The 27324-nt window shown below is 26.7% G+C and overlaps 1 protein-coding gene across 2 annotated transcripts in view; it reads left to right on the top strand.

Moving 5' to 3' along the window:
- The first annotated feature begins 10905 nt into the window (after positions 1 to 10905).
- Positions 10906 to 27324, top strand: part of LOC100212409 (ERO1-like protein beta) — a 32662-nt gene continuing 16243 nt past the window's right edge. Inside the window, exons 1-11 of one of the 2 annotated variants that reach the window (XM_065805408.1) lie at positions 10906 to 11102; positions 11865 to 11984; positions 12166 to 12249; positions 12650 to 12685; positions 12802 to 12849; positions 12975 to 13025; positions 18141 to 18190; positions 24453 to 24526; positions 24614 to 24964; positions 25149 to 25308; positions 26468 to 26537. In XM_065805408.1, coding sequence (XP_065661480.1) covers positions 10953 to 11102; positions 11865 to 11984; positions 12166 to 12249; positions 12650 to 12685; positions 12802 to 12849; positions 12975 to 13025; positions 18141 to 18190; positions 24453 to 24526; positions 24614 to 24964; positions 25149 to 25308; positions 26468 to 26537 — 1194 coding nt within the window. In that variant the 5' untranslated portion in view covers positions 10906 to 10952. Of the gene's footprint in view, positions 11103 to 11310; positions 11631 to 11864; positions 11985 to 12165; positions 12250 to 12649; positions 12686 to 12801; positions 12850 to 12974; positions 13026 to 18140; positions 18191 to 24452; positions 24527 to 24613; positions 24965 to 25148; positions 25309 to 26467; positions 26538 to 27324 lie in introns of those variants that run through there. The other variant, XM_065805409.1, reaches the window with a different exon arrangement.

Here is a 27324-nt window from a genome sequence, read left to right as displayed (position 1 = left end):
TCTGAAAGATCCTTAAGTGCATTGAGACGGCTTAATACTTGGCTGCGGTCAACAATGTCACAAAGTCGCCTCACTCACCTCGCTTTAATGCACAAAAACAAAGATTACCTAGACAAGGTTGAAATTACAGCACTCATGAAGGAGTTTGTGGCTAAAACCCGTGATGTACATCCGTATTTGGGCATTTTTTACAGTAACTGTAATTGTTGTTGGGAGATTTTGTTTTGTACCAAATATTTAAATATAATTATTTAAAAAGGATTGCAAATCTGCATTTAGCAGGGTTAATTATGCCCAAAAAAATTTCAGTGGGATAACGCCCCCCAAACACCCCATTCAGGGAGGGGTATCCCTCCCCAAGCCCCACCCATTTCTGCCCCCCCCCCCAGTCTTTAAACACTTCCAGCGCCTATGTCTAACCACTGCGGTCACATCTACATCGAATATGCAATATAATCTCGATAGTGACAAGATAGAGATATAATCTCGATAGTGACAAGGCAGATAAACTTGTATTTAAAATGCAGAACTATTCCGCTTTTGAAAATTACATCAAAAAATGGTTCATCGAACAAGCAAATGAAAGTGAAAGTGATATAGGACATGAATCAGACTTATCTTACCAATATTAATAGAAGAAAATCTTAAAATATCAACGAATGTACAGAAAAGGAAAAAAACAACGAATGGACGATAGCCAAAGTATTTTAATATTGTAACTAAATCTCTAAAAAGCAATTGTACTTGTATTTAGTTAATAAAAAATTCAATATGTCACATTTTAATTTTTTTTTCTTTGTCTTATTGAGAGTCTCAATTCGAGACCATGCAATACTATACGATTCTTTTTATTATCGGTATCATTTGGTATCGAAAGGATACTAATAGTATTGATATTGGCGATATGTATTGATATTGGCGATATGTATTGATATCGAAGCGATACTAATAGTATTGATATTGGCGTATGAGCGATACCACACGATACGAGACCATCCTTCTCGGTATCGAGTGGTATCGAACCGATAATGATAGTATCGACATTAGTATATAAGCGATACCATGCGATACAAGACCATTCTTCTTTGTATCGACTTATACGAAACCGATTATCTAGTGTCTAATTCTGATGTACAGCAAGGCTTGTTTTGCGGTCAAGATGTGCTTTGTTTTTAAAAGAAAGAGATAATAAAGAGTCTTTTGTAAACAAACCCTTTAATAATTGGAATAAGCTTAAAGAGAAATAAGATTACTATCACAAATATAGAGTTTATCACAAAGGTTGTTCGGACGAATACTTTACTGTTCAATCAGCACTTGAATATTTTTCTTTTAGAGTTGAGAGGCAACTAAGTAAATAACTTGCTGAATGAATCAAATGCAATACGCGAATTTTGAAATGTATAATAAACTTCAGTTATATATTGTGGAAGCAATGTATACCTCTCCGTGGTACGCTTGAAAATGTAGATAAACTTAGAAATGTTGGAAACTTTCTTTCATTGCTTAATTTAATGGGAAGTTCTTATAGTGAATTGCAGCAGTATTTGTTATGCCCAAAAATGAAAAAATTATCGTTATATTTTAGCAAAGGTTAAAAATAAGATTATCTCAGTACAAGCTTCTATAATAGAACTTCTATGATAAAAGAAATAAAAGAAGCCAAATATTTTTTTGTCCTTGCAGATTCAATTAATTCTCACCACACAGAGAAACTATCCCTTGTACTAAGATTTGTTTATAAGAACCATGGGATACGCGAGGAGTTTCTGGTATTTGTAAAGTTGGAGCCAAAGTTATTTTTACTAAAATTAAACAAACTTTACATGACCTTAATTTAAATATTGAAAATATGATATGCCAAGAATACGATAATGCAGCATCTATGGCAGGTTTGTTATCAGGCGTACAAGCCCATTTTATGAGCATTCAACCAAGCTTATGAGCATACACCCATTGCGCGTGTCACAAACTGAATTTGGTTATTAGTGATTCTTACAAAATACCTGAAATAAATAAATGTGTTAGATATAATGAAAGAGTTTACAAAATAATGTAAAGCCACTTACGCCAAGAGTATACACAAGCCAACAATCTTATCGAGCGAAACGTTATCTTATCCGCCCTTTAAAACGTTAGAAGAGTATTTTAAAAGGTCTCTCGTCGTTCCATTTATAGATCATATATTAGTTGAATTGAAATATAAATTTAAATAATTAGATATAATTAAGTTATTGTTAAGTTTTGTATCTTCTATTATCTGCAAGAAAACCTCAATGGAATAATCTGAAATGATTCAAAAAGCTATACACAATGAAAGTGATCTCCCCAACTCCTTGATGAAGAAGTAATTGTGGCAAAAAATGCGGCTTAGGTGTCAACCAGATAATCAACCCTCAAGTGCTGCTATTGCTCTTGAAGAATGTAACCTAGATAACTTTTCAAATATTTACATTTTTCTTTCCCTTGGATGTGTTCTTCCAACCAATTTTAGAATTCTGACATGGCCAATTAGACGGTAAACTTCAGCTACTTCCATATTTCTTTTAATAATAATATTATGTAAACTATTTATCTCTCAAATAATACCATGTCCTGGCTCAAAAAATTTCTAAATAATTGTTGTAATTTGTGGATGATTTTGCATGAAAATTTTTAAAGCAATCGTCATAAAACTGTTTCGATTCTGCGGTACACAAGAGTCGCTTCATAAACAAGTTTCAGTTTCCCGAGATTCATCTGCAACTATTTGATTAAGTATAACAAAAAGAGCACTAGCTATATCCTTTCCTGTTTGGTCACAAGTAAGTTCTATCCAGACTCAAATTACTTAGCAGTATTGATTGAAAAATACGGTATACATTTAAACCATTTTAAAGCATAGAATAGTTTTTAATTTTTTGATTTATAAAGTAAAAAGAGCCCTAGCAAGGTTGTGGCAAGGTTGTTTAGCGATGGGGGTGCAAATAATGTTTAGCCTTAAGCAGTGGCAGCGTTAGGGTAGGGCCTTGTTGGGCGATGGCCCAGGGCGCCAAATATAAAGGGGCGAAACTAATTGGTTATTTTACTCTTTGCCTTTTTTTTGAATGGGGTTAAATTGAGCTAGGGGCGCCGTAGAAATCTCGCCCAGGGCGCTGGTATTGCTAAAACCGGCACTGGCCTTAAGCAAAGCTTGCTACAGCACTGAGCGTCAATGTGCCTAAATTATTATAGCAAGTATAAAGATAAAACAATTTAAGAAAATTTTGAAAACGGTTTATCATAGTTGCTACTTCAGTTACAATAAAAAAACTCAACAAAATACCAAAAAAAGTGTTTTTCAAAATGGGCTTTCTAAATTTTTTATAACCTCTCTCTTCACAATATTTTGCCATAAAGTTAATCATAACAACTGCCTACATAAGACAAAAATATATGCCCATTAATTACAAAATAACGTTTTCAAAAAATCTTTTTTTTTTGAAAATTTTCAAAATTTCCGTAAAATTTCAGGACGATTTCCTAGGTTAAAATTTCCGGGAAATTTTGAATTAACAAATTTTTATTGATTTTTAAAGTTCAATACTGATTTTTTTATTTTGATCCCAAATAAACAAATCAGTATAGAGCTTTAAAAAGAACCTGATGAACTTTATTATGTGATTTTAAATGTTAAACTGTAGTTTTTAAACTTGCCAAAAGTTGTTATTTTTTTAATTATATTTTTAATGTGAATTTTTTCATTCTTTTATTAGCTCATTTATTTATTTAGTTTTTTAATAGAAACTTATTTTCATGCCTGCATTTCACAAAAAATTGAGAATTCAATTGCGATTTTTTTTTTATTTAATAAGTATTCTTGATTCGCGTGAGTAATTATTTCATACTTTGTTTGCAGGTCTAATATACATTTTTTAAATTATACAAAAAAATATAAAACCGTCAATTTTTTTATCTTTTAATTCCCATATGTATTTTGACAGCATGGTATCTTTTGAATACTTTTTATTTTTAAAGATGTAATCTTGCTGTAGCCGTTTCTAATCTTACAGTTAAACAGCTTAAATTAATTTAATTTTGTTATTTTTAAAAAAATGGCGAAATAAATAGAATTTTCATAACAAGTAATAATAATTTGTATATTTATAGAAATAATTATTATTATCAATAAAAAAAGTATTATAATATTTAAAATAAATATGTTAAGTTGCTTTTAAATTCTAAACAAGTGAGAGCGCTAAAATAAATTTAATTTAGACCGTTTAGCTGCAGGGTTACCTTTAAATGATTGCTTATAATGGGCAAAGCGTTTTTTTTTTATTCAACCGTTTTAAATTCTCGACGAACGAGAACGCCAAAATAAATTTAATTTAAACCGATTAGCGGCACGATTACTTTTTATTGATTACTTATGATTCGAAAAAACGCTTTTTCTATTCTTCCTTTGAAGCCAATATTTAAACTCTCTACGAACGAGAACGCCAAAATAAATTTAATTTAGACCTCTTGGCTGCAGGATTATCTTTAAATGATTGCTTATAATCGGCAAAACGCTTTTTCTATTCATCCGTTGTTAAGCCGAAATATTGTTTAGAAGAAACAACACACTTACATTCTTGTGACGTTTTATAATACTTCCTTATTTTTTGTGCAACGGTAGCTAACTTTAATTTTATTTTGGTTAAAAATTTTAGGCAACTTATTTATGGGCAGGAAGTGCTTATCCACCAATTTTAACATAACTTTTATCCCTGACTTGTAAAATTTTGAAAATGAAATATTGCACTTAATTAAAACAATAAAGTTTCAGTATATCAATAACAAATCCCCCCCCCCCCCTCAAAAAAAAAAAAAATAAAATAAAATAAAAAAAAAAATTAAAGTTAGAGTTAGATATTTATAAAAAAATTAAATCAAACCCTAATATTTTGATAGATTTACCAACTTATAACAGAAAACTACGAGAAAATCTATACGCGATAATATTAATAATTCGCTTATATTAATAATTTTAATATTAACAATTATAATATTATTAATTCGATAATATTAATATTACGCGATAATATTAATAATTCTTTTTAGAAGCCCCTAAAATTTTTGGAAAATGAAACTTATTTAGAAACCAAAGTATTGCCTAAAAATGAACTTTGAAAATATAATTGAATCATGCACCTCTGCCTTTATAAAACTAAAAGATTATAAACCAAACTTTTAAAACAAGTTGTAAGTTAACAGTTCCCTATAAAAAGTGAGATTAAGCATGTTAGCAAAATTAAACTGAACAATAAAAATAAATTACATTTATTACAAAGGAAAAGTACTACCGATGTTATAAATTGGTTCTCTATACTGGAAAATAAAATTGATTCTATTAAAAATCTCTGAAAAAACTACATTTATTCAATTTGATAATGATTTTTACCCCTTAATAACGGCAGATATTTTAGGTAAAATAATCGAGTTTGCAATTTTCCTCATAGTTGTTAAAGAAAAGTAAATTCGTATCATAAAGCATTCCAGAAAAACTTTACATTATCTTAATAAGAAAACGCGGAAGAAGCAAAACATTCATGACTGCTTTTTAATGTAACAATGAGCAGAAATTTGTGACTATATATTTTAGATTTATTAGTTAAAATAATCTGTATTAATAATTTAGGTCTTTGCGAATTGTTTTTTGCTATTTTTTACTGTGACTGTAAAAAAAAATAACCAGTGAACAAAAACACGCAGAAATAATAAAGAACTTGTCCATCAAGATTTTTTTGACGCTTGCAATTGTAATTCCATTTAATTTATTGTTTTAATATCAAGGCAATATATGCATTTAGAATTACATGAATAAGGTAATAATGGCACAGAATAAATTGTTTGAAACTGCTTGAATTTGTTATTAATGACTCACAGGAGTGATTTTAATAATTCATGATACTTTTCATTCATGTTATAGAAATAATCATAAAGTGGTTTTTTGTATTTTTATAAACCAATAATATACGTACACTATATTAATACAGTGTGCGTATGTATATGTATTTATATATATGTATACGTATATATAAATACATTTATATACGCACAAATACATAGTACCCTGTAGTACCAATTGAAGTGCGAAGTTTGTTTAAACTTGTCATGTTAACAGGCATGTGCTTTTTATATAGTTCCCGCATTTATTTGTATTGTTTGAATAGATTCTAGATGACTCGTTGTTCAATGGGGAACAATGGTCATTCCAACAAGACAGTGCCTCTTCGCACAAAGCGAAGACAACACAGAGGTGGTTGACAGCCAATGTGCCCGATTTTATCTCTACGGATGCCTGGCCGTCAGCATCACCAGATCTTAATCCATTGGATTATGCAATCTGGTCTAAACTGGAGGCGAAGGTGTGCTGCAAACCTCACACTTCCGTTGATGCCCTCAAGCGATCACTTCTCAGAGAATGGGATGCTTTATCCATGGATACCGTGCGTAAATCAATCGAGGAATGGCGTCCAAGACTGGAGGCGTGCATACGAGCAAAAGGGGGTTATTTCGAGGACTCTCTTTATTAATGTGTACTTTAGCATTTTAACTAAAACATAACATGCATATAATATGTATATATTACATTTGTTCTTGCATTAAAAACATGTTCTCTTAAATTTTTTTACTGAATTAAAATTTCGCACTTCAATTGGTACTACTAGGTATACGTGTGTATGAATTTATATACATAAACAGAATTGGACTAAACATTTGCAACCAACATCGAACAATGCTAAAAAGTATTCCTAATTTTACATGTCTTAAAAACGAAACGAACTATACTACCACAGCAATCAGTTCAGGAGTCTGGAGTCATAGCATGCCATGACATTAGCAATCAGCTGACAGGTGACAGCACTCAGGCAGAATTTCGTTGAAAAGTGCCATTTTGCAGCGGAAAAAACAAGTGCAACTTTTTTGGTTTGTTTCATTTTCTTAAGTCTGGTCCGTGTCAACGTCACGGAAGTTTTTTAATAATTAAAGGAAGTATCCAGAAGTTTCCAGAAGCATGCAGAAGCTTCCAGAAGAAGCATCTGGAAGCATCCAATAGCATCCAGAAGTATCCCGAAACATTCAGAAGCATCCAGACGCATCCAGAAGCATCGAAAAGAAGCATCTAGAATCTTCCAGAACAGGTTCACACAGGTTTATTTTACTATATAAGAGACATGTAAATCGACATGTAATTCAGTCAGTATATGGAAGTCAATCAGTCAGTATTATCAAGACAGTTTATCGAAGTGAGTTTTATCAAAGTGTTTTATCGAAGAACATCAATACAAGATGTGAAATACAACAAGTGTTTCATTACATCAATACAGTCCACATCCAACCAAGACGTTGTGTTCCACAGAGCATTATTGTATCATCACAAGGTAAATGTAACACGGTAAGCCTTGAGAAGCGTGATTATTTATTTTTGTTATTTTTATGACTTCAAGTGCAAAAATGGCTCCCGACAGTATTGACTTAAAACTGAGAAAGATAATTATTGGCGATTACGTAATTGGAATGTCACAAAAAAGTATTTGTGATAAATATCGCGTGAAAAAATGGACCGTATCAAGATTATGTTCCAAATATCGTTCTACGGAGAAGTTGGCAGTAGATAACAAAGGTGGAAGACCGCGTTCCACCAGTTCCAGAGAGGATTCTATGATCGTCAGATCCGTCAAGGAGGATCCCTGGATATCATCAGTTGAGATACAAAAACAATTAGAGCTGCCTGTATCGGACCGAACAATCAGACGACGTGCTGCTGAAGCCGGATTGTTTTCTCGACGCCCTGCAAAGAAACCGCTGATTTCACTAAAAAACCAGAAAAAAAGAATCCTGTTTGCCACATCTCATATTGACTGGAATGTGCAGAAATGGCGAACTGTCCTGTTCAGTGATAAATCGAAGTTCAACATCATTTGGAGCGCGATGGCATTTGCCGTGTACGTCGACCGGCCGGAAAACGCCTCGATTTACGTTACTGCCCTAAGACCGTGGAGCATGGTGGAGGCAATGTAATGGTCTGGGGGTGTTTTCCTGCTAACGGTGTAGGTCCAATACATCGAAACGATGGAATAATGGACCGTTTCATGTATAAAAATATCCTGAAAGATGTTATGTTACCTCATGCTGAATGGAATATGCCAATAAAATGGGTTTTTCAGCAAAACAACGATCCGAAACACACTGGAAAAGTAGTCAAGCAGTGGTTTCAAGACAACCACTTATCGGTGATGAATTGGCCGCCTCAATCTCTGGATCTCAACTCTATCGAAAACTTGTGGGAGATCGTCAATCGCAGAATTAATTGTGAAGGTGTTTGTAATAAGGATCAACTGTTTGAACAAATCCAAATGGCCTGGGCAGCGATTCCACAAAGTTTCATTGATCACCTGATCGAATCTATGCCTCGAAGATGCAAGGCTGTGATCGACAACAAAGGATTCGCCACGAAATATTGATAGCGAAATACAGCTTGGTCAACATTTTGTCGAGTTGCACTTGTTTTGTCCAGAAGGAAATCAACTTTTTTAATACTTTTGGTTAATTTATTAATTTTCGTGTACAAATAATGAACTTTGTGATGAATAAAACTTGAAGAACTTTGTCTCTAAACAGTCACATAATTATTTCTCTAAATTGAAAAAATGCAGCACTTTTATATAAAGAAACTAAATTAGCATTATTTGGTTGCACTCGTTTTGTCCGATACTGTATATATAATTACATACATACGTACATGAATACATATGTATTTCCTACATATTTATATATGAATTTTGTTCATACTTTATCGTATAACAAGCACTGGCGTAGGGATAGGGGGACAGAGGGACAATAGCCCCTCCTAAATTTCTGTTTTTTTCATTCAAATTCTGATTCTGGCTGCCTAAGCTCCCCTTAATATTAAAATAGATGTTTGTACATTTTTCAAGTTAGGTGTAAATATTTCAAACTATGTTTCTTTGCTCATATTATTCATAGCCCAAATGTCAAAATGTTTCTAATGGTTTTACAGCATCTTTCTGTTGAATATTTCTTCATGGTAAAAGCAATAAGTTTTCAAGAATTTCATACCAGTGGGCAAAATATGTCTTCAAAACGACCGAGGTTAACACACTAACTTCGATCTTTTCAATGAAAAAACTGACTTTTTCGCTTCTGGTCATATTATATGTCATATTATAATGATAATGCTATTAACATATATGTCATATTATAATGTCATAATATGTCATATTATAACCGTGGCGGATTAAGACTTTTCGGGGCCCGGGTCTATTTTATTTTTGGAGGCCTTTTTCGCGTCCCTCAGCGTAAAAAATAATTAAAAGGAAAAAAAAAGGTCCTCAAAACTATTTCGGGGCCCCTAAAATTGCGGGGCCCGGAGTTATAGCCCCCTAAGCCCCCAAAATCCCCCAAAGCCCCTCCTTAATCAAGCACTTTATTATAATGATAATGCTGAGCGCCACATAGTACATATAGTTAAATTAAACCGTTAATTTTCAAATCAACGTTCATTTCAAGATCAACTTATAAAAATGCGCAGAAGCGTGCTATTTAGCATGACTGTACTTCAGCCAGCTTTTTTCCGAAATTCGGACAATGCATCTCGATCAACATCTAAATATTAATATTTTGCATTCTTGTAACAATTTCCTAACGGAGATCTGTTTTTTAAAATACCTAGTTGTTAGTGTCATTGTTAGTGGTAACTTGGTAAAGTTACCAAGTCAATACCAAGTTGTTTATGTCATTTAAGTCTGGGCCTAGTTACGATAGCAGCGCAAAATATTTTTTAATTAAAACTTTTTAAGAAGTTTATTTTAGTTGTAATTTATGTGGATTATGGTATTTCTAGTAATTGATTGATCTCTTTGCAATTATGTTTAAAAAAACGATATAAGGGAAATTTGTTTGCATAAACTTGTTAGATAAAGTCGTGCCGATACAAATTCGGATTCAGCATAATTCGTTGATACTTTAAAAGATTGAAAGTAGAAGAAAACAAATCATATTTGGAATAAATGAAAAAATATTAAATTAAAGTTTTCATTTATTATTAAAAGCGATTTATTTTTTAAAACAAAGATGAAATTGAAAAAAACTAAAGATAAAAAGTCAATTACAACCATGGTGAAAATTATTTTGTGTTGTTAGAGCTGATGTGTATGATGTTATAACTAAAGGTAAAAATACAATTGACTTAACAAATAAAAAAATTAATGTCAAATTTTTATCAAATATACAGATGATCCAATGAAAAAAATGAATATTTTAAACCTTAATTTAAGTTTAATTGTTTTTTTATTTAAATGATTATTTAGAGAAAAAGTAAAAAAACAAACAAACAACAAAAACATCTCAAAATAAAACTTAAAGAAACTTAGAATTAAATAACATTTTTATTAATTTTAAAAGTTTATTAACTTGTACTAGTATGGGTTATCAAATCATAAATCTAAAAAAGATAAGTATGAGTGAAATGGATATATATATATTTATATATATATATATATATATATATATATATATATATATATATATATATATATATATATATATATATATATATATATATATATATATGTATATGTATATATATATATATATATAATATATATATATATATATATATATATATATATATATATATATATATATATATATATATATATATATATATATATATATATATTATCAATGTGTTTCTTAATTGATATTATAGAAATAATTTACTGGATAGGTTTTTCAAAATTTTTAATTATGAAAATTTCCAATATTGTGTTAATAAATTCTTTATCATTAAAACTTTATCAGTTAATAAATTTCAAAATTATTGTTCATACTTAAATTTTACAATATTAAAGTTTTCATGTTAAAAATTAATAATGTCATAAATAATATCATATTTTTTAGTTTTTATATATAATGTTATAAAAATGAAAATTATTATCTACATGTTGTTTATTATTCAAATAATATTGTTCACTACTTGTCATGGTGCAAAAAAATCTAAATCAGGTATTGAAACCACTGAATACAGCTGGTATCATTCTAAGTACAAGGATGCAGATAGTTGTTTATGTCAGGTAACTTTTCAAATTAATAGAATCATTTGCTTGTTTTTTTAATATGGAATGTGTCTGTTGTCAAGTACAGTTGTTAAGTACTAATTTATGTATAGTTTAATGAGTAATTTTAAATTTGCAAACCTAGTTAATTTATTAATGATCAGAAGTTTTCATTAAAGTTTAATTACAAATTTTTACATATTTAATTAATTAAAGAATTAACTTTTCCCTTCATTTTGATAGAGGTGAAGAGTTTTTCAATATTAGTGCAATTTAAAAAATTTGTTATGAGGTGTGAAAAAAAAATCTATTATAGCTATTATTAACAAAAATTTACACAACATCCTCTAAAAAAAAATGACAGTAATGTTTTAAATGTTCAGCTGATTAAATTTTGTGGAATTTTGTGTAAATAATAAAGTAAACAATTAAAAGTAAAAAAAAAGAAGGTTTTTTATATAAAAAAAGTGAAAGCACAATATGCTGTTGCAGTTTATTTATCTTTTTTGTACATTTTTTATAACAGAATCGAGTTTTGTACAAAATGTAAGAAGTTATTTATGAAATTTAGACATTATTTAAGAATATTGATTAATCGATAATATAATAACATTAATAATAATAATAATAATAATAATAATAATAATAATAATAATAATAATAATAATAATAATAATAATAATAATTATGATAATAATAATAGTAATAATAGTATTAGTAAAAGCAATAATAACAGTAATAATAACAACAATAATATAATAGCTAAACAATTTTTTTAAGCTTACTGGAAAGTTAGAAGATTGTTGCTGCACTATAGAAGATGTAGAAGCAATTAACAGTAACCATATTTACTCAAAGCTTGTTGATATCATTAGCCACAACTATTTTAGATATATAAAAGTATAATTTTCTTGTTATTTTAACTGCTTGTGTAATTAATTTTTATGATACATCAAAGTTTTAATTTTTTTGTGTGGAATTATAACTCTCTTCTAAAGGAGGATTTCCACAAAGTTGCTATCTAACTCATGTTGTGATGCAAAAATAGTTATCTGGTGAAATTTAATATTCTTTTTCACAGTTAAATCTGCATCGTGGTTGTCCATTTTGGCAAGATTGGGGAAAATGCGCAATCAAAAATTGCAAAGTAGATACTTGTTCTGATGTAATACATTTTCTTAAGTTGTTAATAGATAATAAAAAATAATTTATAAATGAATTAATAATAAGTTGGCATATTTTATGAAAATTAAATTTTTATTATCATAAGTATAAATACAACAATTGATGTTGGTCAAACCAAAATTTATATTGTTTATCATATTAAAATTTTTATGTTTATATTTAAGAAGAGTGGGTTGAGACAATTTTATTATGTCACAATCATGTCAAAATCATTACTAAAACAAAAACATTTTAAATTTGGTATTACATATTTTGATTCCAATAAGAGTATAGCTTTTTGATTTTAAAAACATAAAAAAATGGTATGGGCTATTTTAATATGATATGATTGTGACAATGGGATTTCATTTTATTTTGAAAGTTTTGCCTTTTATATGTAGGAGGAGTTACCTCCAGGATTAAAAGACGTTCATAATGTAAGTGTTTGATTTTATAAATCTAATAATGATGATGGTATTTTTATTTAAACTAGTATCACAAGTATTTAGTATATGTTATTTTTTTTATTTTTTATTAAATTTTTCTGTTTTAGATTTGTTCTAAAGAAAATAAATACGGAAAAGATAGTCAGAATAGTGAAGTATTTTTTTTGTTATGATCTTTTTGTCTTTATTATTGTTTTTATTATTGTTGTTTTTGTTGTTGCTTGTTGTTTTTATTATTATATATTATACTTAATTGACTTTTTTATAATTTTTTAAATAGGGTACATGTTTCAAGGATTTTCCAAATGATGCATCAAATAGTGAAGAGCTAGTAAGTATTTTGATTTTTTTTTAAAGATATTGTTATTAAATGTTATTTTAGGATATTGTTTTATGCATCTTTTACATTGAAATAATCATCATAATATAGAAAAGAATGTGCATTCTTCATTGTTGTGCTGTAAAAGGTTCTATAACTAATAAAAACTATAAAAATAAAAAAGCTAAAAATGTAAAGAATAATTTAAGATTATAGTTTATATTAAATTTATAATATAAAAATTGATAAAAGTAACTTCTAGGTGGCATTTGTTTTTTACTTGGTTGACTGAATCTGGTAATTCTGATCAGTCAGTTGATTTTTATGTTAAATATTTTTGAACTGAAAGGTTCTTTTCTTTTTTCTTCAATTTCTCTAATCTTATAAATTAAATATTAATTTGTAGATTAAACACATTAACCTTGTAGATTAAATACAACTACTAAAAAATATAAAAGTTCATACAGCAATACTACTGTGGTTAATTACTTACTGGGGTTAATTACTTTAATAAACTAAATTAATTACTGTAGTAATTATTGTACTAGTACTATCTTGTCAATTTAAAAATAACATGTGATGTATTGCTGAAGGGTCTATCATTTTAAAATTTATCTAAAGATGCTTTTGAACAAACTGTAAAGTTTTTTGCTGTTAAAGATCTATTAATAAGTGATCCTTTTTTTCATGTAGACAAACTAAGTTTCTGTACTCATTAGTTTTAGAACTGATTTTTGTTTTAAATTATTGTTACAAGTACATAATATTCAAAAAATAAGTTTCTTTAATAAACTGTTTATAGATAGAAACCAGAAATGACAATTTTTTTATGTCTATATATGTAAAAAAATCAATAAATATGTAAAATTCAATTTATTTAAAAACCACATAAAAGTTATTTAGTAATATTAAAAAAAAAAAAATTACTTATTAGAAAATAATACTTGTAATAAAAAATTTATTACAAATTATTATCCGACTTTTTTTATATATTTATCGATAATAATAGTAATTTTGAAAATTTTAACTGTTAAAGTAAAAAAATAAAATCTTGAACAAAATTAAATACCTAGGATACTAAAATCAACAAATATAAATTATGAAATAATAATTACTAAATACTAAAATCACGCTAATCAAAAAATTAAATATCCTTTTACTCCCAGAAAATTTATTCCCAGAAATTATTAGAAATGCTCTTTTTTTGTTGTTGAAGGCCCACTGGATAAATATCCCGGCTTCAAATAATCCCATTGCTGTCCTTTTAAAACAGTCCTAAATTAGATATTCCTAGGTGTTTAAAATTAGTTAAAATCTATTATTATGTCACTATCTGTTAACCTTGAAAATGGTTTATGAATAGTAATGTACTTGCAATAAACACTTTTGTTTGCACTAGGTATAATGGTATCAACCTTTGAAAACTTTCAGTGTGTCTAGCTTTAACAGTTTTTGTTTCAATTTTTAGTTTGCATCTGTACACAGAATCAGATTATTGACAGAGCTTGGTTTAGTTTAATACATTCAAGCGCATAAATTCAATAAACCACTTTTAAATATCATATAAGGGACTATTGAAATGTCATCCTGATATTCAAGACTCCAATTTCATGTAATTTTTACATGAGACTCCAATTTCATGTAATTTTCAATTAAAGGATTGATAGTTTAAAAAGAATAAAATTGTTTTTGAGTTGATGAAGTGCGTTTCAGTTATAAAGGGTATTTAAGATTATGAAGAGTGTTTCAATTATACTAAGCCTTCTCAGGAAACGTGCGTGGTTGTACATCTTATATGACCATGCATATAGTATTTTGTTTTGATAACTTGACCATGGTTCTTTGCATGTTTAAGGTTAGCGCATTTAAAAAGTGCACTAACTGTTAAAAATAAACAAACTATTAACTGGAAAGAGAACTAAAATAAAAAAATAATAATAATAAAAAACTAAACTAAAAGAGTAAAAATTCTAATGAATAATAAAATAAATAAAAAAAATCAGAAAAAATAAAAGCATAAAATCTTTTTTTAATTTAATTTAAAAGTGTTTCACTACAAATAATTTAGGAAAAAATCAAAGTTTCAAGGTTACTTTTTCAAGCTTAATTACTTTGAAAATTAATTATTTAAAAGTTTGAAACTTTAATATCTTCTAATGTCTACAAAGCAGATGAAACATAAAAAAATGTTGCATGCATGGTCATATAAAGCATGTGACAACAGGCGTCTTCTGAGAAGACTTGTTGTACATATTTATTTTTTGTTGTTAAATTTATTAAATTATTTGTTTGAAGTTTCAACTAACAGCAAATAGTTATGCAAAACAATTTGTTGGTACTTCTTTAAATAGTAATGATTAACATTACATAATCTTCAATAAAAACAAAAAAAGGAACACAATGTAGTTGATATAAATAATTTGTTAGTAAATTATTTATTTTATCATATAAAAACAGTTTAACTACTCTATAATGTAGCTATAGTTATAATGCCTACTAATGTTATAACGTTAAAATTTATAAGAAAACCGTTTCTATTTCTTTTAATAGTAGAATTTATTTAGTAGAAAATCTTTTATTGTAGAAAATTTTTAGTTTGATCAATAAGTTTAAGAGCAGCAACATTCTTCTCATTCACAACTGCACACACAGGCTATGTTTTGGTGATCACACATAGGCTATGTTTTGGTGATCACACATAGGCTATGTTTTGGTGATCACACATAGGCTATGTTTTGGTGATCAACTGCCTCTAAATGAATGGCTTTGTATGACAAATTGGTCACTTTGATATTGTTTTTGTATATGTTGTATAAACATATCAAATCCTTCCAGTATCCTTTAAATAACTGATCATTTAGTGTGAGGTAAATTGTTTCACTCTTTTCATTAAGACAGTTATTTTGAATTAATTTGAATAAGTGTGCTGGGTCAAAGGCATTACTAGATTTTGATTGATAATATTGCCTAGCTTTGGCGTATCTGGATAATGTCACATTAAAAACAATCAGATCTGATATATTTGTGGTGACAAAACAATCAAAAAATCTGGAAATATATCAAATAATAATTAGTTATGAGAATAAAAAATAAATTAAAAAAAAAGTTAAAATAAATACAGCTCTTGAATAAAATTTTATCATAATCAATCTTATTGAAATTTTCTATATGACTTATCTTAGAGCATAATTCAGCATAAATATCACTAGATATTTAGATTTTTTATGATAATGCATACTGCATCCTAAAAAGCCAGTGCTTTTCACAAGTACCCATATTATTAGTTAGATATTGAATTTTATTTTGTGAAGCTGCTAACCACCTTAAGTATAATCTTTATCACTTTGAAACTTGTTAACTTTGATATGTTTCTTGGTACTATCAATAATTTCCTACTGCACATTTTTAAGGCATGTCTCAAATGATCTTACAATTTACTTAACTTGTTTCTATATTATTTATTCATATCCTACTAATCTTTCCGAACAGGGGTCTAAGTCAAATTTTATTATTCTATTTTTTCATGAAATAGTTAAAATTTTATTGATAATTTCAGAAATTTTCAATATTAAAATTTTTAAGTTTTAAATATGTTTTGGCATATTTTAAGTTTTTTTTTTTTTTAATATTTTCAAAATTATTATTATTTTTTTTAGTTTTGTCCAGAGATGTAGGTCTCAAAACTTAAGTCTTGGGCTTGAAACTTCTTGAGACCCATATTTAACTGTCTTGGTCTTAATCTTGGTCTTGACACCTTTAATGTCTTGCACTTTCTTAATCCTTAAAAAAACTGTCAACGCAATGGGTGGATTAGTAATTGATAATAATTGGTTTAATGTGTTATTCAAGTTATGAAATTAAGTAGTATGTAGATATCTGTTTTACTTCTTACATAAAGTACATAAATAGAATATGTAAACTTTACTTTAAATTTTTTTTTAACTTGTGTAAATAGTGGCTACTATAGTAAAATAAAAGGGTTTTACAGTGTGATTATCTTGTGTCATTTTTTATTGGTAAATTTTAACAATAGAAGAAGCCTTTTAGTTTAAACAGTGCACTGAAAAATTTGCGAAAGCATAGTTATATTATATATGCATAATTACATTTTATTATAAAGTGTATAAATGATAAAATGATAGATCACCTAATAGATGTTTAGTGTACATACATGAGTGAACATGAGTCTTGTTGTGTTAAGCTTTTAAGAATCTAAGTCTTGCTTCGTCTTGTAAAAATTTTCAAAATTTTAGTCTTGGTCTTGGTATTGAGTCATCATGTCTTGGTCTTAGTCATGGTCTTGGTCTTTATTGTCTTGATTACATCTCAGGTTTTGCCCAAGTTAAGAGATAAGTGATAACTAATAAAAACTAATTAAGAGTGATTAATTCTTGTGTACATTTTTTGGATTGATTTATTCTTGTGTACATCTTTTAAATTGATTGATTCTTGCGTGTATCTTTTAAATTGGTTCATGCGTACATCATTTAAATTGATTTGTTTTTGCATAAATCTTTCAAATTAGTTTATTTTTGCGTATATCTTTTAAATTAATTTATTTGTGCAAATATCTTTAAAATTAATTTATTGTTGCATACATATTTTAAATTGATTTATTTTTGCGTACATCTCTTAAATTACTTTTTCAGCTATCATCCAAGCATAAGTTTTTAAAAAGAAATTTTTTTGTCAAAGTATAATAACTTGATCCCAATCCAAAAAATTAAAGATTACTTAGTTGTTTTTTTAACTTCAAACATAGTACAATACAAAGTATAGTATATAAATAAAATATACAATATATAAATAAATGTAAAATATTACTTATATATAATGATTCCAATCCTCACCATGTCCCTGGTGCTGCGATTATTATGTTTCTTTGAACATTGTCAAAGTTATATTTTGAAGGGTTGAGGGAAGGTTGTAACAACAATATGAGTAGCTTAATAAATGTAGTGGACCCCTCAGCTTTTAGGTGTAAAGAAAAAAATTTATTCATTATATATAAATATCTTTCAAATTTCATTTAAATTTTTAAATGAAATTTGAAAGATATTTATATATAATGAATTTATTTTTTTCCTATTAATTATTTAAAAAATATATATGTTTTATTTTCCTTAGTGCTCCGTAGGAAAAGAAAAAACCCTTGGTGATATCGATAAAACTATAAGGTATTTTTTAGCAGTTCTTCTATTGTTTAAAATGATTGCTTATGTATATTTTGTTGAGAAAAAAAAGGGTAGGGGGCAGTAGGGTGGACTATCTTATTCATTTTAATTTTATAATGTGAATGTTCTTTAAACTTATTTAATATACTCAGAAAGGTATTTTTGTAACAAATTTTCTAATCATCAAAATCATATCTCAGTCAAATTTTTTTGATATGATATACATCAACTTTTATAACCAATACATTCCTGGTGGTACTATGCTCAACGTGTATATATATACACAGGGTTTCCACTCTTCCTTAAAAACCTTAAATATCCTTAAAAAAAAAAAACTCCTTAAAAGTCTTTAAATAACCTTTAAAAAAGTTCAAATTTAACTGCTCTCTTTAATTTCTCCTTATTTTCTATCATTATCTTCAAGGAAATTTTATTAAAGTACATAGATAATATTAAAGTATATAGATACTTATCATTAGAGAAGCAAATAGTTACTTCTTTGATGATTTGAAATCCTACACCTATATATATATATATATATATATATATATATATATATATATATATATATATATATATATATATATATATATATATATATATATATATATATATATATATATATATATATATATATATATATACACACATAAAAATGATTCTTATGCCAACACATACGTCAATTTTAATTACTTTTGACTTTCGTCCAACATTTGCGTGTTGGACGAAAGTCAAAACCATTAATTTAATTACAAATTAATCGTTTTTTAAAAAAACCACAAAAACACAAATTTAATTGACCAGAATGTTTTTAAAAATATTCTGAATGTTTTTAAAACATTCTGAATGTTTTTAACAATATAAACAATGTTTTTATTTTTATTTTTTTTAATAAAATGCTTTTATTTTTAATTTTTTTAATAAAATGTTTTTATTTTAATTTTTTTTGCTGTAAAGCATGCGCAGAGTGCTGCTACGTTGACTATCTTAAAGCCTGACTCGCAAGGGAGTGCTGCTACATCGACTGACAAGTAGCCTGACTCGCAAGGGAGTGCTGCTATATCGACTGACAAATAGCCTGACTTGCAACGGAGTGCTGCTACATCTACTATCTTTTAGCCTGACCCGCAAGGGAGTGCTGCTACATCGACTGAGGGTTTGGTTGGGGCAGGCAGTCTATCAATTAGTAAAAAAAAAAATTCCGGTCTTGCATTTTAATTTTTACTTTTTGTCAACAAAATACAGAAAAAACTTTCTGACAACATATTAGAGTTCTATATATATATATATATATATATATATATATATATATATATATATATATATATATATATATATATATATATATATATATATATATATATATATATATATATATATATATATGTATATATATATATATATATATATATATTATATATATATATATATAAATATATATATATATATATATATATATATATATATATATATATATATATATATATATATATATATATATATATATATATATATATATATATATATATATACACACAACCCGTAGATGTTGTCCGAAAGTTTTTTCCATATTTTGTTGACAAAAAGTAAAAATTAAAATGCAAGACCGGAATTATTTTTTTTTATTAATTGAGAGACTGCCTGCCCCAACCAAACCCTCAGTCAATGTAGCAACACTCCCTTGCGGGTCAGGCTAAAAGATAGTAGATGTAGCAGCACTCCCTTGCGGGTCAGGCTATTTGTCAGTCGATGTAGCAGCACTCCCTTGCGAGTCAGGCTATTTGTCAGTCGATGTAGCAGCACTCCCTTGCGAGTCAGGCTATAAGATAGTCGATGTAGCAACACTCCGTGCATGATTTACAGTAAAAAAAAATAAAAATAAAAACATTTTATTAAAAAAATTAAAAATAAAAACATTTTATTAAAAAAAATAAAATTAAAAACATTGTTTATATTGTTAAAAACATTCAGAATGTTTTTAAAACATTCTGGTCAATTAAATTTGCGTTTTTGTGGTTTTTTTTAAAAACGATTTATTTCAACTTGTTTTTCCAAGCAGCGGCCTTATTCGTCAAGGTTCGTGTTTCGAAGTTATAGAGTTGGGAGAGGGTTATGACCAAAAGTGGCCTTCTCATATGTAGTGGCCTTCTTGGCCTTGGGGGAGGTGTAATACTTAAAATATGTATATATATATATATATATATATATACATATATATATATATAAATTAGTAAAAAACACTTTTCTAACTTTTATCTTCTATTTTAAGTTTGCTGGATCATCAGGAAGAGTCTCTTCCTGATCCAGCAATGGTGAAACTTAAAGTTGAAGATAAAAGTTAGATAAGTGTTTTTTACTAATTTATTATTGTTCTGTTCTTTAAGAACATTGAGCACTCTATTTGTAAAATACACTAACATAATTTACATTGTGATGCACACTAATATATATATATATATATATATATATATATATATATATATATAAAGTTTGATTATTTGAAAAAATATAACTATGTGATGGAACTTTGTGATGTAACTATGTGATGGAAGTTTCATGCCCTTCGGCAATCATCAGCCATATTTTATTCCTAATATATATATATATATATATATATATATATATATATATATATATATATTAGTGTGCATCACAAAACAACTATTTAAAAAAATTGATTTTGTCTGACACCTAATTGTGTTCTATATATTAAAAAAACACTGACTTTCAATTTTTTTAGAGGTCCCCCAACACACTTGATTATTTGACCGGTCCTTAATGATTTCGATAAAATAGTTTTTCAAAAGTAGGTCATGTTGGGTCTCAAATTAAGTGAAATTTTATAAAAATTTCAAAAGTAATCATTTTATTAAAATAATATTTACATTAGATTTTACTGCAATAAATATAACATTTTAAAAGGAAAAATGAAAAAGGTGCATTTTTTGGTAGTTTTCATAGCAGTGAAATATTAAATGTTTTTTTTTTTAAACTATGAATATATTTTGAAATTTTTTTTTAAATTTCGCTGAATTTTAGAACCAACATGACCTACTTTTGAAAAACGGTCCCTAATTTTTTGAAATATTAGGGACCGGTCAAATATTCAAGGGTGTTGGGGGATCTCTGAAAATATTTTTTATTCTAAAATTTTTGAAAGTCATAATTTTTAATATATAGAACAAAATTACGTGTCAGACAAAATCAATTTTTTTAAATTGTTGTTTTGTGATGCACCCTAATATATATATATATATATATATATATATATATATATATATATATATATATATATATATATATATATATATATATATATATATATATATATATATATATATATATATATATATAATATATATATATATAATATATATATTGATATTATTTTGAAAACTGTTTAATTTTTTCAATGTTTTATTAGAACCAATTAATAAGTAAACTCTTTACTATTTAATTGACATGTTGTTTCCTTAAATATTACTTTATATTACTAATTAAATATAATTTTAAAACATCTACTTTATAATTTTCATTTTTTTTAATGTCGGTTAAAAGTTGAGTCTTGGTGCTTTATTTGATGATTTTCTTTTATAATGTTCTTGGTGCTTTATTTGATGATTTTCTTTTATTTTCATCAGCATTTATTAACTATAAATTTTTGTTTTTGTTGTTTGAAATATTACCAATAAAAACATAAATAAATCAAATAATAAAAAAGTTACAAAATGAGCTATAAAAAAATACAGCATGAAACTCCTAATATTGTCACGGTTGACAATCTATGAAAAAACACGTTACAAATCTATTTTTCTTTGAAACCAAGGGCTATCTCATTGTCAAAAAACAATTTGAAAAAAAAGTTAAATATTGCATATTTGATTTTACATTAAAGCGAACCAAGCAAAGTAGTAGCACATGTAGGCATTTGGGCATGCGTGAACTATACAGGAGTTGTATGCTATTAATTATTTGAAGGTTGAATTAATTTTGATAGATATATTGAAATTTTAGAATATTGATAATGCCTTCTTCCCTCAATCAATATATTTAAAGGAGAAAACAACGATAACAGATATCAACAATATATCAAGTCTTGTAAATTCAATGCCAAAGAGAGTAAATCAATGATTAAAAGAGAAATGTGGTTCTACAAAATAATAAAATAGTTTTTTTTGCTGTATTTTTTTTTTAAATTGGTCTTATATATTATTAGAAATATATTCTTAACTTTTGGCTAATCTTTTTTTTAATTAACATGTTCAATTATTTTTAATTTTTTTGGTTTAAAAATCATTTTTTAGATTTATTTTTTTGATTTCCATGTACTAAGTGGCTGGCCACTTTGTACATGGAAATCAAAGACTTAAGTATAATATTTTTTAATCTAGTGGTGTTACATATATTTTAGGTCAAGTTTTGAAATTTGAAATTAGGCTGTCCTTGTTTTTCTTTTACTAATTTTTAGTTCATATAATACTAAATGAAATGTCATTATTTAATGATTCTCTTTGTAATTGGATGACATTAAAGCTGACATCAAAATCTAATACATTAAAAGAGCTGCTTTTGAAAAACTAGAGTCTCTTGAAAAGCTTTATGTTGAAAAAAGAAGCTTGTTAAAAAGACAAATGAACTTTCTTAATAACGTTATATATATATATATATATATATATATATATATATATATATATATATATATATATATATATATGTATATATATTTATATATATATATATATATATATATATATATATATATATATATATATATATATATATATATATTTATATAGTATATTATATTTATAATAGTTTATCTATTTATATTTAATATTTATCGAAAAAAGAACGATTCTGTTTTTAAAGTAATCATTTTCTCCTTAATTCTCCTTATTTTTTCCTTGAAAAAATTGGCGTTTGTGACCAAATCTCCTTATAAATTGGGAAAATAGATCCTTAATTCTCCTTAAAGTCCTTATTTTTAGCTTCAGTTTTAATAGTGGTAACCCTGATACAGCTTTCCTGTTTGTCAAGGTGTCATGGAGTTATATGGTTGAAAAAAATTTGTATCAATTTATTCAAATAAGTGAGTAGTTATTTCAACTGTAGTGGCCCCCGATTTATTATCAGCCTAAAATCTGTGGTTAAATGGAACAATTATAGCAAAAAAATTTATAATAAAAAAATTTATAGCAAAAAACTAGTGAAAAATGTATACATTAGGGGTATGATTAAAAAGCACATTTCATTTTTTCGAAAATGGCATAGTGACAAAAGATTTACAAGTAAAGATAATAATACTTTTTTCCAAATCGAAAAAATTTAAGATATATCATGATAGTTATTTTTGTAGCTTGATCATATTTTAGATTGTTTATTGTTATTAGATTGTTTTTTTTTCTGGTAAAGATTATGAGAATGGTTGGTCCTATCCATTTGAAATCATGTGCTTATTTAGAAGGTTAGAGGGGGGAAACTTGTTAACTTTTTTTAGCTATGTACTTTAAATATAAATCAATTTTATAATTGTTCAACGAAAGAAGTTTTTATCCAAGATTTTTATCTGCTTTTTTAAATTTTGAACAATAATAGGCATGATATTTTTTTTATAACACGATTTTATACAATGATAATGCTTCTCCGTTTTCTTTTGTTTCTGAAAGTTTCAATGAAGTCTTGACCAAGATTAATAGCACATTCTGCACTGTAATACAATTTTTTTTTAAAATCTTTTATAATCTGGAAATAAGTTTGATGAACTGGATTTTTAGCCATTCTCATGTTATGTCATTTTTAACAAATTGAAGAGAAGGCAGTTTTCAGGTCCATAAAATCATTAATTGTTTTATAAAAAACTGGCTTTGCTGTTTCATCATCAATTGATCTAAATCCTAGTACTCTACCATCAATTGATTTTATCTCAAGCATTCCATTGTTAATTTATGTTTTCTTTAGTACATCATTATCAATTAAGTCATAAATACACTTTTTCCAATTCTTAAAAAACAATAAAATAAAAAAAATTGTAAAAAATTTCTAAAAATTCCATATTATAAATGCGGAGTTTTGAGAAATGCTAAACCAAGGTTTGGGTATTAATACGCTTAAGGTAGGTTAGGAAAATTTTCAGAAAGATAATAAATGTCCTCTTCCGTGTATTCAGCTCGCAAGAGTATGCAGCAGTCTGTTTAAACATTTTTTATTTCATAATATTTTTAAAGAAAAAGTTTTTCTATAATATAATATAAAATATTGTTGTTAGTGACCAACAAAAAGAACATTTCAAAGGATGGTCTAATTATGACGCAGATACTAGCTTCTGTGTAGATTTAGAGGGTAAAATTTATATTTTTTAATTTTTATATTGTTTTAATTAGACAAGTTTGTAAATATGTTTCTAATATTTTTGTAACTTTTTTGTAGATGATGTTGATAATAGTAGCTGGATTGACTTGACCATTAATCCGGAACGCTACACAGGTTATCAGGGCAAAGATGCTAATCGAATTTGGATGAGTATTTATAAAGAAAACTGCTTTTTACCAGAGAACTCTCCACGAAATTATGAAGAATTTAAAGCTAAGTTTTTATCAAAGACTTGCATTGAAAAGCGCGTTTTTTATAGAACTGTTTCCGGTTTACATGCTAGCATCAGCATTCATTTAAGCTATAAATATTTATTGCAAAAAAAAAGTCTCCTTGAAAATGAAATATGGGGTCCAAATATAAAAGAGTTTAAAAAACGTTTTGATGCAGCACATACCAATGGCAATGGTAATATCTTAACTTAAAAGTGTTTTGTTTTTGTTAAACAAGTCAAAATTCTATAGATAAATTGTTTTATTTTGTTTGTATAAAATGGTTATTTAAATTTCTTCTAACCATTCAAACTTGGAAAGATTTATTTAATTGCTTCATAAAAATCTATTTTGTTATGCAAGAAATTTTTATTACATAGGCCCTCACTGGCTTAAGAATGTTTTTTTTACATATTCTGTTGTGCTACGTGCTGTAATAAAGGCAATGCCATACTGGAAAGAAGCAGTTTTTTATACAGGAAACTCAACATCTGATCTTAAGTTAAAAGAACAGATATTAGATTTCATCAATAGTACAAGGTATTTTGATTAATTAATGTTTAGCAAAAAAATTTTTTGTGTTTTTGATTTTAGTTAATATTATAATTGATTTTAATTTAAAACTAATTGTGTTTAAAATCATTCTGATTGATTTTAGGTTCAAACTAAAATTTATTAACAATAACTTTTGAAATTTTAACTTCATTCTTCATTTAACATAATTCAACTTCATAACTTCATTTAACATAATTCAAAACATTTTTAACATTATAAACATTTTTAGAAAAATGTTTATAATGTTAAAAAAAGAAAAAGATAAAAAGTAAAGCAAATAGATTTTTTCCTCCTAATAGATAGTAATGTAATAGATAGTAATGTAATAGAACTTATATATAGAGGCATATATATTAGTTTTGTTGTTGTAAATGGACTGTCACCAAGTTTAATATATATATATATATATATATATATATATATATATATATATATATATATATATATATATATATATATATATATATATATATATATATATATATATATATATATATATATATATATATATGTGTGTGTGTATATATATATATGTATATATATATATGTGTATATATATGTGTGTGTATATATATATGTGTGTGTATATAAATATATATATATACATATATATGTATATATATTTATATATGTATATATATATATATATATATATATATATATATATATATATATATATATATATATATATATACACAGAGAGAGAGAGAGACGCACTAGTAACACATTTTACTGAGGCTTTTTAGATTAGGGTGTGCCGCTACATCGACTGAGGGTTTGGGTTGTTGTAGCAATCGTTTTTTCCATCTTCGTTTTTTCTTTTTCTAAGGAATTAAAGCACACAAAATATATTAGGAAATTGCATCCTTAGATACAAGTGTTAATTTTTTAATTTAAAATGGCAAAATTAATATAAAAAATCGTTATTATTATTATTTTTTATATATAAAACTATACCATTAACTGACTTTATCTAATATAAAATTTATTTAATGTCCAGTCGCTATCAGTATGGCCAATTTATCCTGTATATACTTTAATAATTTTTTCTCTTGCTGTAAAGGATAATTGATACGTTATCACAATATTTTACTGAAGTCAACTGTTACTATACTAAAACTAAATATTTAGCTTTTTTTTTTAGAGCTTGTCCCAGCACTTTTGATGAAAGTGTGATGTTTACTGGAGACCCTGAACAAGCAGCAAAATTAAAGGTTGAAAAAAAGTTTGCAAATGTTTATAAAAATTTAATAATATATATTCAGGAAATAGTGGATAGCCATTATTCCTTCGAGCAGGTTGACATGAAATAGAAACTGTTGAAAATGAATTAAAAACCGCATCTTTTTTCATTTTTTGACCATTTTTCTAAATATTTAAAACCTTCAAATAATGAGGGGGTCTTAAACTTTATGTGGCTGTATCTTTTGAGCGTCAAAATATGTTTTAATAAAATTTAAAGCCTAATTACAATTTATGAAGGGATTCAAGATAATGTTTTGTTTCTTTTCAAAAGTTACTTGCCCTTAACCAGGGGGATGCAGGGGGCGTTTTTTAAGGGTATTTCTACTCTTGTTTGCAAATCACGTGGTTTGTGCGTGAAATTGAAGTTAATTTTATTTAGAGACTAATTACAAATGATCTAATATCAAACTAATAGCATAAACACAATAATTAGACAAATTAGTCTCAATATTTCATCATTCGTTTGATAATTTGTTCAAATTAAACAGTTTGTTAGAGTATTGATTTAAAAAATTTAAATAACCTTATACAGAGAAAACTAAATAAAAACGTTTTTGTGCAAATTGAATCTGCAAAAAGCAAGATCTCATTCAGAAAATAGGAGAAGGATATGTTTCTTTTGTGTCGATAAAGACAAATAATGTCTATATTTAGAGAAGAATGATTCATTGATTTATTCAACTAAAGACAATGTGGACCCTGGATTCAGTCTGATCCTAAGTTCTCATTGGTCTACAATATGTGGAAGCTGCAAGA

This window comes from Hydra vulgaris, chromosome 09 (assembly GCF_038396675.1).
Source record: "Hydra vulgaris chromosome 09, alternate assembly HydraT2T_AEP".
Lineage (NCBI taxonomy): Eukaryota > Metazoa > Cnidaria > Hydrozoa > Anthoathecata > Hydridae > Hydra > Hydra vulgaris.
Note: the sequence above shows the minus strand (reverse complement) of the source record. Positions and strands in the feature narration are given on the sequence as shown.